The sequence below is a fragment of the Oncorhynchus masou genome, unplaced genomic scaffold, assembly GCF_036934945.1.
Source record: "Oncorhynchus masou masou isolate Uvic2021 unplaced genomic scaffold, UVic_Omas_1.1 unplaced_scaffold_1188, whole genome shotgun sequence".
NCBI classification, from domain to species: Eukaryota; Metazoa; Chordata; class Actinopteri; order Salmoniformes; family Salmonidae; genus Oncorhynchus; species Oncorhynchus masou.
Window position 1 is genome coordinate 20,877 of NW_027001652.1, and position 12,457 is coordinate 33,333.

The window sequence follows — 12,457 nt, forward strand, 5'->3', positions numbered from 1 at the left end:
TTTTTCTTCGTGACAGACCGGGGTGATGTCGGGAAAGGACATTTTCCTATCGTTAAAGGGTGAGATACATTTTTAAAACCAGTGATTTAATTACAAAATATTTAGTACAAACTTTTTAAAGACGTGTTAGAATTAATTACCAAATTGTACTACTATTTAAACATGCATCATTAGTGTTTTATGTAAAAACATTGGAGGCCTACAGTTGTACCGCACACTCACGCACGCACCCAGATTTTCTGTGTCTTTTTCTTCGTGACAGACCGGGGTGATGGATGGAAAGGACATTTTCCTGTAATTAAAGGGTGAGATATTGTGTATTCTATAATACTTTAAGATCCATAAATATTTAATGCAAAATAATGAATGCTTAATGTAGTTCAGATAGAGCACGATCAGCAGGGCGGGCGATAGAGTACACAACTGTATCAACGGCTTCAATTTCTGACAAAATAATATTATCGTTGTATACAATATATTTGTTTATTAGACCTACCAACATATAACACAATATTGAGATACTAAAAAATGTATATGCAACCTGTGGACTGATCTAGACTACGTTGAAATAATCTAAATGACTGCAGCGACCCCTTCATTAAAAACTATAGACGCATTTGACCGTAGACCATTTTGTTTTATAATGGTTACATGTTCAGTACACACCCCTGCATTCTATATTATAAAGTAGGCTGTTGGTCTTTGAGGTCCGTTATGTCAATTTGCCTTTATACATCGCATTGACCTACTGTCAACTCCCTCAGTTGTAAACATCTACAATAATCATTAGACGTACGCGTCAGAGTTATCATACCCCGTGTCGGGGTTGGTACAGAGTTGGTTAAATCCGCTCTTATGCTCCCCACTTACATGGGTAATAATCTCCAAGCTGTTCTAAACGGTGATGATTTTTGGTGTCTCTAGGTTCATCTCTAGACTGTTGAATGAGGCCTGTTACAACTCTCTTACAAAACCTTTAAAGGTAGTTTGTGAAACTATTCAGTCGTGTATATATGTAAAACATATTTAACACGTATTGCAGGTTACAGAAGCCTCCTGTTGTACTATGAATCCCCCCTCATCCCTGTTAGATCTTGATGTGTTGGCTCTCTATGTATGTACATGTTTATAATCCACATAGTGTGAATAATGTTTTCCATAAAGTTAATAACCCCCTAAACCCCCTCTTCCCCTATCGTTAAAGCGTGAGATACATTTTTAAAACCAGTGATTTAATTCAAAATATTTAGTACCTACATTTTAACACATGTTATAATTCCAAAATGTTACAGATAAAGGGTCCGGTTAGCCCTGACCATTATCCGTTTCCAATTCACCAACGCAAAGACGCTTGCCCGATCCATCAAAACTCCGTAAGTTTTCCCTCCCTGTGTAGATCAAACGTCCTGCCTGTAAATCCTGGGTATGCCCACAATATTAATTAATAAGATGTGTAGAAAACTGTTTAGCCATAGTTAAAGGCCTTTCATAAAGAGGCTGTCATGATTGCCTGTGCCTCATGTTTAACACGTATTGCTTGTTACAGAATACTACTGTTGTACATTTAATATCCCCTAGCAGATTTCGTTGCATTTGCACAAATTCTGTCATGTTACTGTGGTCTTTTTAAAAGTCAATAAATATGTGTGTAAAGTGTACATGTTTGTTTCACTGTAGATTTGTTTAAGCCCTCCTAGAAACACCTCATTTCATCCCACAGCATTAATTAATAAGATGTGTAGAAAACTGTTTAGCCATAAGTAAAGGCCTTTCATAAAGTGGCTGTCATGATGAACCTGAATCTGAAATTACCTTTAGGATCTTTTCTTACATTTACATTTAAGTCATTTAGCAGACGCTCTTATCCAGAGCGACTTACAAATTGGTGAATTCACCTTCTGACATCCAGTGGAACAGCCACTTTACAATAGTGCATCTAAATCATTTAAGGGGGGGGGTGAGAAGGATTACTTTATCCTATCCTAGGTATTCCTTGAAGAGGTGGGGTTTCAGGTGTCTCCGGAAGGTGGTGATTGACTCCGCTGTCCTGGCGTCGTGAGGGAGTTTGTTCCACCATTGGGGGGCCAGAGCAGCGAACAGTTTTGACTGGGCTGAGCGGGAACTGTACTTCCTCAGTGGTAGGGAGGCGAGCAGGCCAGAGGTGGATGAACGCAGTGCCCTTGTTTGGGTGTAGGGCCTGATCAGAGCCTGGAGGTACTGGGGTGCCGTTCCCCTCACAGCTCCGTAGGCAAGCACCATGGTCTTGTAGCGGATGCGAGCTTCAACTGGAAGCCAGTGGAGAGAGCGGAGGAGCGGGGTGACGTGAGAGAACTTGGGAAGGTTGAACACCAGACGGGCTGCGGCGTTCTGGATGAGTTGTAGGGGTTTAATGGCACAGGCAGGGATCCCAGCCAACAGCGAGTTGCAGTAATCCAGACGGGAGATGACAAGTGCCTGGATTAGGACCTGCGCCGCTTCCTGTGTGAGGCAGGGTCGTACTCTGCGGATGTTGTAGAGCATGAACCTACAGGAACGGGCCACCGCCTTGATGTTAGTTGAAAACGACAGGGTGTTGTCCAGGATCACGCCAAGGTTCTTAGCGCTCTGGGAGGAGGACACAATGGAGTTGTCAACCGTGATGGCGAGATCATGGAACGGGCAGTCCTTCCCCGGGAGGAGGAGCAGCTCCGTCTTGTCGAGGTTCAGCTTGAGGTGGTGATCCGTCATCCACACTGATATGTCTGCCAGACATGCAGAGATGCGATTCGCCACCTGGTCATCAGAAGGGGGAAAGGAGAAGATTAATTGTGTGTCGTCTGCATAGCAATGATAGGAGAGACCATGTGAGGTGATGACAGAGCCAAGTGACTTGGTGTATAGCGAGAATAGGAGAGGGCCTAGAACAGAGCCCTGGGGGACCCCAGTGGTGAGAGCGCGTGGCGAGGAGACAGATTCTCGCCACGCCACCTGGTAGGAGCGACCTGTCAGGTAGGACGCAATCCAAGCGTGGGCCGCGCCGGAGATGCCCAACTCGGAGAGGGAGGATCTGATGGTTCACAGTATCGAAGGCAGCCGATAGGTCTAGAAGGATGAGAGCAGAGGAGAGAGAGTTAGCTTTAGCAGTGCGGAGCGCCTCCGTGATACAGAGAAGAGCAGTCTCAGTTGAATGACTAGTCTTGAAACCTGACTGATTTGGATCAAGAAGGTCATTCTGAGAGAGATAGCGGGAGAGCTGGCCAAGGACGGCACGTTCAAGAGTTTTGGAGAGAAAAGAAAGAAGGGATACTGGTCTGTAGTTGTTGACATCGGAGGGATCGAGTGTAGGTTTTTTCAGAAGGGGTGCAACTCTCGCTCTCTTGAAGACGGAAGGGACGTAGCCAGCGGTCAGGGATGAGTTGATGAGCGAGGTGAGGTAAGGGAGAAGGTCTCCGGAAATGGTCTGGAGAAGAGAGGAGGGGATAGGGTCAAGCGGGCAGGTTGTTGGGCGGCCGGCCGTCACAAGAAGCGAGATTTCATCTGAGAGAGAGGGAGAAAGAGGTCAGAGCACAGGGTAGGGCAGTGTGAGCAGAACCAGCGGTGTCGTTTGACTTAGCAAACGAGGATCGGATGTCGTCGACCTTCTTTTCAAAATGGTTGACGAAGTCATCTGCAGAGAGGGAGGAGGGGGGAGGAGGATTCAGGAGGGAGGAGAAGGTGGCAAAGAGCTTCCTAGGGTTAGAGGCAGATGCTTGGAATTTAGAGTGGTAGAAAGTGGCTTTAGCAGCAGAGACAGAGGAGGAAAATGTAGAGAGGAGGGAGTGAAAGGATGCCAGGTTCGCAGGGAGGCGAGTTTTCCTCCATTTCCGCTCGGCTGCCCGGAGCACTGTTCTGTGAGCTCGCAATGAGTCGTCGAGCCACGGAGCGGGAGGGGAGGACCGAGCCGGCCTGGAGGATAGGGGACATTGAGAGTCAAAGGATGCAGAAAGGGAAGAGAGGAGGGTTGAGGAGGCAGAATCAGGAGATAGGTTGGAGAAGGTATGAGCAGAGGGAAGAGATGATAGGATGGAAGAGGAGAGAGTAGCGGGGGAGAGAGAGCGAAGGTTGGGACGGTGCGATACCATCCGAGTAGGGGCAGTGTGGGAAGTGTTGGATGAGAGCGAGAGGGAAAAGGATACAAGGTAGTGGTCGGAGACTTGGAGGGGAGTTGCAATGAGGTTAGTGGAAGAACAGCATCTAGTAAAGATGAGGTCGAGCGTATTGCCTGCCTTGTGAGTAGGGGGGGAGGTGAGAGGGTGAGGTCAAAAGAGGAGAGGAAAGAAGGAGGCAGAGAGGAATGAGTCAAAGGTAGACGAGGGGAGGTTAAAGTCGCCCAGGACAGTGAGAGGTGAGCCGTCCTCAGGAAAGGAGCTTATCAAGGCATCAAGCTCATTGATGAACTCTCCGAGGGAACCTGGAGGGCGATAAATGATAAGGATGTTAAGCTTGAAAGGGCTGGTAACTGTGACAGCATGGAATTCAAAGGAGGCGATAGACAGATGGGTAAGGGGAGAAAGATAGAATGACCACTTGGGAGAGATGAGGATCCCGGTGCCACCACCCCGCTGACCAGAAGCTCTCGGGGTGTGCGAGAACACGTGGGCGGACGAAGAGAGAGCAGTAGGAGTAGCAGTGTTATCTGTGGTGATCCATGTTTCCGTCAGTGCCAAGAAGTCGAGGGACTGGAGGGAGGCATAGGCTGAGATGAAGTCTGCCTTGTTGGCCGCAGATCGGCAGTTCCAGAGGCTACCGGAGACCTGGAACTCCACGTGGGTCGTGCGCGCTGGGACCACCAGATTAGGGTGGCCACGGCCACGCGGTGTGGAGCGTTTGTATGGTCTGTGCAGAGAGGAGAGAACAGGGATAGATAGACACATAGTTGACAGGCTACAGAAGAGGCTACGCTAATGCAAAGGAGATTGGAATGACAAGTGGACTACACGTCTCGAATGTTCAGAAAGTTAAGCTTACGTAGCAAGAATCTTATAGACTAAAATGATTGAAATGATACAGTACTGCTGGAGTAGGCTAGCTGGCAGTGGCTGCGTTGTTGACTTTGTAGGCTAGCTGGTAGTGGCTGCGTTGTTGACACTACACCAATCAAGTCGTTCCGTCGAGTGTAATAGTTTCTACAGTGCTGCTATTCGGGGGCTAGCTGGCTAGCTGGCTAGCTAGCAGTGTTGATTACGTTACGTTACGTTAAAAGAACGACAATAGCTGGCTAGCTAACCTAGAAAATCGCTCTAGACTACACAATTGTCTTAGATACAAAGACGGCTATGTAGCTAGCTAGCTACGATCAAACAAATCAAACCGTTGTACTGTAATGAAGTGAAATGAAAATGTGATACTACCTGTGGAGCGAAGCGGAATGTTGACCGGGTTGTTGAAGTTCTATTCAGTAGACGTTGGCTAGCTGTTGGCTAGCTAGCTAGCAGTATCTCCTACGTTAAGGACGACAAATAGCTGGCTAGCTAACCTCGGTAAATTAAGATAATCACTCTAAGTCTACACACTCTAAACTACACAATTATCTTGGATACGAAGACAGCAAAGACAGCTATGTAGCTAGCTAACACTACACTAATCGAGTCGTTCAGTTGAGTGTAATAGTTTCTACAGTGCTAGTAGACGGTGGGCGTTAGCTAGCTGCTGGGCAGATAGCAGTGTAGACTACGTTAGGACGACGAAATACGATAATTACGCAATTATCTTTGATACAAAGACGGCTATGTAGCTAGCTAAGAAGAAATTGCTAAGATTAGACAAATCAAACCGTTGTACTATAATGAAATGTAATGAAAATGTAATGAAAAGTTATACTACCTGCGGACCGAAGTGTAGATGCGACCTTCTTTGGGGTTCTAATCTCCCCAGGTGTGCAGGCCCTGCAAATCCTTAGGCTGGAGCCATCTGGAAGCTCTGTGCCTGTACATATAAAGATAACCAAATAGGAAACTAGGCTGAGAAACATTATTTAGATGGCTGTTTAATTGTTGTTTAAAGCCTGAAATGGATACAATGCCAAGGGACCTTGTTTCTAACACACACACCCCATCCCCCAAAAAGTTCCAAAAGTTCAAACACTCAACCCCCCCAGTTCAACCAGGCCCCTAGACATCAATCACCATGACTACTTCAAAGGATGCAATATAGTAAGTAAGGCTTTCCCTGTAAGGTCTACACCTGTTGGTCAAGGGCCTGTAAGTAAGGCTTTCCCTGTAAGGTTTACACCTGTTGGTTAAGGGCTTGTAAGTAAGGCTTTCCCTGTAAGGTTTACACCTGTTGGTTAAGGGCTTGTAAGTAAGGCTTTCCCTGTCAGGTTTACACCTGTTGGTTAAGGGCCTGTAAGTAAGGCTTTCCCTGTAAGGTTTACACCTGTTGGTTAAGGGCTTGTAAGTAAGGCTTTCCCTGTAAGGTTTACACCTGCTGGTTAAGGGCTTGTAAGCAAGGCTTTCCCTGTAAGGTCTACACCTGTTGGTTAAGGGCCTGTAAGTAAGGCTTTCCCTGTAAGGTTTACACCTGCTGGTTACCTCTTGGAACTCCCCATCCCGGATCCGGAATCGTGACTAAAGCCTCAGGCTCATTAGCATAACGCAACGTTAACGATTTCTGAAAATCGCAAATAAAATGAAAATAATGCGTCTGCTCTCAAGCTTAGCCTTTTCTTAACAACACTGTCATCTCAGATTTTCAAAATATGCTTTTGAACCATAGAAAATGACTAATTTGTGTAAGAGTATGCAAAGCTAGCATAGCATTTTGAGTAGCATTTAGCACGCAACATTTTCACAAAAACCAGATAACCAAATAAATAAAATCATTTACCTTTGAAGAGCTTCTGATGTTTTCAATGAGGAGACTCTCAGTTACATACCAAATGCGCAGTTTTTCCTGAAAGCGTCTGTGTGTAGGAGAAATCGTTCTGTTTTCTACATTGCATATGGCTACCGAAACAAACCGAAAATTCAGTCACCTACAACGTTAAAACTTTTTCCGAATTAACTACATAATATCGACCGAAACATGGCAAACGTTGTTTGGAATCAATCCTCAAGGTGTTTTTTTCACATATCTCTTCATTGATATATCGTTCGTGGAAGCTTGCTTTCCTCTCTGAATCCCATGGAAAAATACTGGCAGCTGACTTTTGCGCACCAATTTCGGCGCAGGACACCGGGCGGACACCTGGTAAATGTGGTCTCTTATGGTCAATCTTTCAATGATCTGCCTACAAATACGTCACAATGCTGCAGACACCTTGGGGAAACGACAGAAAGGGTTGACTCACTCCTCTCGCATTCACAGCCATATAAGGAGACAATGGAAAACAGAGCCTCAAAAATCCTGCTCATTTCCTGGATGCCGTCTCATCTTGGTTTTGCCTGAAGCTCACGTTCTAGGGCACGCACAGAAAATATCTTGGTAGTTCTGGACACGTCAGAGTGTTTTCTTTCGAAAGCTATCAATTATATGCATAGTCGAGCATCTTTTTGTGACAAAATATCTTGTTTAAAACGGGAACGTTTTTCATCCAAAAATGAAATAGCGCCCCCAGAGCATCAACAGGTTAAGGGCTTGTAAGTAAGGCTTTCCCTGTAAGGTCTACACCTGTTGGTTAAGGGCTTGTAAGTAAGGCTTTCCCTGTAAGGTCTACACCTGTTGGTTAAGGGCTTGTAAGTAAGGCTTTCCCTGTAAGGTTTACACCTGTTGTATTTGGCGCATGTGACAAATACAATTTGATTTGATTAGATTTTTAAATTCCAGAACACATGATATTTTGCCACGGACACGTTTGATTTCTCGATGGGAAGTGGTATTATTTCAAATGCAGAATAGGTATTTATTTAGTATTTACAGATGCTCAAGAGGAGCAATTTGAAATAGATTCTGACTGTGCTCGTCCTTCAGCTTGATGTGCCTGGTCTGAGGCTCACTACCGAGTTTGGAACTCAATAGTGAGTGTTACAACCGAGGACAGACGCGCTTCAGCCCTCAGCAGCCTCGTTCTGTGAGCTTGTGTGGCCTACCACTTTGCGGCTGAGCCGTTGTTTCTCCTAGATGTTTCAACTTCACAATAACAGCATTTACAGTTGACTGGGGAATCTCTAGCAGGGCAGAAATGTGATGAACTGACTTTGTGGAAAGGTGGCATCCTATGACTGTGCCACGTTGAAAGTCACTTAGATTTTCATTAAGGCCATTCTATGCTAATGTTTATCTATTGAGACTGCATGGCTGTGTGCTCGATTTTATACACCTGACAGGTGTGGCTGAAATAGCCGAATCCACATATTTGAAGGGGTGTCCACATACTTCTGTATATATATATACATTTCTTTTTTGTAAGTAACCTTTAGTTAACTAAGCAAGTCAGTTAATTAAGAAAAAAATATGTATCACAATGACGGTCTACCGGGGAACAGTGGGTTAACTGCCTTGTTCAGGGGAACAGTGGGTTAACTGCCTTGTTCAGGGGAACAGTGGGATAACTGCCTTGTTCAGGGGAACAGTGGGATAACTGCCTTGTTCAGGGGAACAGTGGGTTAACTGCCTTGTTCAGGGGAACAGTGGGTTAACTGCCTTGTTCAGGGGAACAGTGGGTTAACTGCCTTTTTCAGGGGAACAGTGGGTTAACTGCCTTTTTCAGGGGAACAGTGGGTTAACTGCCCTTTTCAGGGGCAGAACAACAGATGTTTACCTTGTCAGCTCTGGTTACAGTCCCAACGCTCTAACCACTAGGTTACCTGCCGCACCAAAAGTGTAATATAGTGTAATATGCACAACGTTGCTTTGCTAAACTCATGCGCAGAAATACATTATCGGGTCTAACGGTCGTCTCACGCCGAACTGCGCATGTGCAGGCCGTCAAATCAAAGACACTCCTTCGATATAAAGTCATTTTTAACTAAAATAATAACGTGCCAGTTTGTTACTTTCACGAAATTGGAGTAATAACATGTTCAAATACTTAATACATTGGCTCCAATCTAGGTTTTGGCTTTAGATTTCGAGAAAATGTACAACTAAGGAATCATTTTACACTTCTGACTTCTCAAACCCCAAATCACGGCATTGGTCGACTTCCCACAGTCTTCTTCCCAGCGGTCCCGGTAGACTCGGGATGTTGCGTCTGGGTTTAGGAATTCTGGTTATGTAATTTAGGTTTGATCTATGATCACTGATCATTATGTGTGTAGTGCTGGGGAGCGCGAGGGAGCACTTTCACTTTGAGAACACACGAAGAAAATATTCTGATCAATTCTAAATAAATTATATTTAATGACCTGGTAAATGGTAACGTTATTGTTACAAAAAATATTCATTTCTAATAAGATTTTAGGACGGTTAGCTGAAGATGAATAGTAAAAAAAAATTGGAGGATGGATTTTATTCATCTTCCAAAACAGTGCTCTCCGATCCTGTTCCTGGATTGATACCATCCTGTAGGTTTTCATTACTATTCAAAACTAGCAGTCCTGATTAAAATAATGCGTTGGTTTATAATATAAATCATGCTATTTACAACTGGGATTGTAGTGAACCCCTACCGGAGGGTAGCGCTCCAGAAACAGGGTTGGAGAGACCTGTAATGAAAGACTATTCAATAGAATACATATGTCGATACAAACGTTGATGTAATAAATTATGACGTGATCTGAACAGGTTTAGACTGGTCATCTATGATATGTAGGTTATATACAGTACATTATCTGTCCTGTTACTGGTAGGACTATAACATTATGTGAACTGATCTGAACAGGTTTAGGCTGGTCATCTATGATATGTAGGTTATATACAGTACATTCTCTGTCCTGCTACTGGTAGGACTATAACATTATGTGAACTGATCTGAACAGGTTTAGACTGGTCATCTATGATATGTAGTTTATATACAGTACATTCTCTGTCCTGCTACTGGTAGGACTATAACATTATGTGAACTGATCTGAACAGGTTTAGGCTGGTCATCTATGATATGTAGGCTATAGCTGAGGTATAGACCTTGATCTGCATATCACAAACAAACTGCTACTATACATTATAACCTAGTCTACTTTACATAATATAACATATCACTAACAACCCACTACTATACATTATAACCTAGTCTACTTTACCTAATATAACATCTACATATCACTACCAACCCACTACTATACATTATAACCTAGTCTACTTTACATAATATAACATATCACTAACAACCCACTACTATACATTATAACCTAGTCTACTTTACATAATATAACATATCACTAACAACCCACTACTATAAATTATAACCTAGTCTACTTTACATAATATAACATATCACTAACAACCCACTACTATGCATTGTAACCTAGTCTACTTTACATAATATAACATATCACTAACAACCCACTACTATACATTATAACCTAGTCTACTTTACATAATATAACATATCACTAACCCACTACTATACATTATAACCTAGTCTACTTTACATAATATAACATCTATATATCACTAACAACCCACTACTATACATTATAACCTAATCTACTTTACATAATATAACTAACAACCCACTACTATACATTATAACCTAGTCTACTTTACATAATATAACATATCACTAACAACCCACTACTATACATTATAACCTAGTCTACTTTACATAATATAACATATCACGAACAGCCCACTACCATACCTTTACATAATATATCAATTACTTGATGCAAAAACACTTTTTTGAATGGGTCAAAGATTTCCCCCTCAGATCAATCATGTCCGTTTTAGCCCTTCTGTCTACATTCTCAGAAACATTTAGAAAAGAACAGATTGAAAGACAATAAATATCCTACTTTTAGTGAATACAAATAATTGTGTTACTGTACTGTCTGGAACTACCTTAACAAACAGTGGCTTATTATTATTATTATTGTTGCTGTACTGTCTATAACTACCTTAACAAACAGTGACTTATTATTATTATTGTTGTTGTACTGTCTATAACTACCTTAACAAACAGTGACTTATTATTATTATTGTTACTGTACTGTCTGGAACTACCTTAACAAACAGTGACTTATTATTATTATTGTTGTTGTACTGTCTAGAACTACCTTAACAAACAGTGACTTATTATTATTATTGTTGCTGTACTGTCTATAACTACCTTAACAAACAGTGGCTTATTATTATTATTGTTGCTGTACTGTCTATAACTACCTTAACAAACAGTGACTTATTATTATTATTGTTGTTGTACTGTCTAGAACTACCTTAACAAACAGTGACTTATTATTATTATTGTTGTTGTACTGTCTGGAACTACCTTAACAAACAGTGACTTATTATTATTATTGTTGTTGTACTGTCTAGAACTACCTTAACAAACAGTGGCTTATTATTATTATTGTTGTTGTACTGTCTATAACTACCTTAACAAACAGTGACTTATTATTATTATTACAGACAGTTGCCATGGAGATGAAATGCCACAACTACATATTCATGTGATTGCATTAAATCACCTGATTGTTTCTATATGTCTGTTAGTAAATGTTTTATTTCTCAAACGAGATAATGGATAAATGTGAACAATTGACATTCAGTAATTAGTTGTCACCATATTAACCACAACCAACATGTTGAATCTCTGTTTAGGGGTCAGTGCTCTAAAATGAGTCTCTCTGGGGAGAGAGAGGAGGAGGGCGCTGCCTCTAAAATGAGTCTCTCTGGGGAGAGAGAGGAGGGGGGCCCTGCCTCTAAAATGCATCTCTCTGGGGGACATGACACCAAAGCTAAGAGGTAAGATGACCATTTATAAAGAATTTATCGAGTTCATAAAAAATAAATAGCTATCTTAAGATGAAACACTATACATCCATCGTTTATCAGGAATGGAATGTTGGTATCCTGTATATCTGACTGTGATATGTGGTTGTCTCACCTTGATATCTTAAGATGAATGCACTGGATACTGTAAATCACTGGGGTCTGTGGATAAGAGCTGTGGAGGTACTGCTAAATCGGGGTTCTCAATCTCAGGGGGGTCTGTGGAGGTACTGCAGGGTTCTCAATCCGGGGTCTGTGGAGGTACTGTAGGGGTTCTCAATCCGGGGGTCTGTGGAGGTACTGTAGGGGTTCTCAATCCGGGGGTCTGGGGAGGTACTGCAGGGGTTCTCAATCCTGGGGGTCTGTGGAGGTACTGCAGGGTTCTCAATCCGGGGTCTGTGGAGGTACTGCAGGGGTTCTCAATCTGGGGTCTGTGGAGGTACTGCAGGGGTTCTCAATCCTGGGTCTGTGGAGGTACTGCAGGGGTTCTCAATCTGGGGTCTGTGGAGGTACTGCAGGGGTTCTCAATCTGGGGTCTGTGGAGGTACTGCAGGGGTTCTCAATCCGGGGTCTGTGGAGGTACTGCAGGGGTTCTCAATCTGGGGTCTGTGGAGGTACTGCAGGGGTTCTC

The 12,457-nt window shown here is 43.0% G+C and overlaps 1 protein-coding gene across 1 annotated transcript in view; it reads left to right on the forward strand.

Annotated features, from left to right (window-relative positions):
• The window catches only part of LOC135529584 (NLR family CARD domain-containing protein 3-like), a 168,096-nt gene continuing 155,639 nt past the window's right edge, over nt 1–12,457 (forward strand). The window contains exons 1-3 of the mRNA XM_064958246.1: nt 1–59; nt 263–305; nt 11,656–11,799. Coding sequence (XP_064814318.1) covers nt 26–59; nt 263–305; nt 11,656–11,799 — 221 coding nt within the window. The 5' untranslated portion in view covers nt 1–25. The remainder of the gene's footprint in view (nt 60–262; nt 306–11,655; nt 11,800–12,457) is intronic.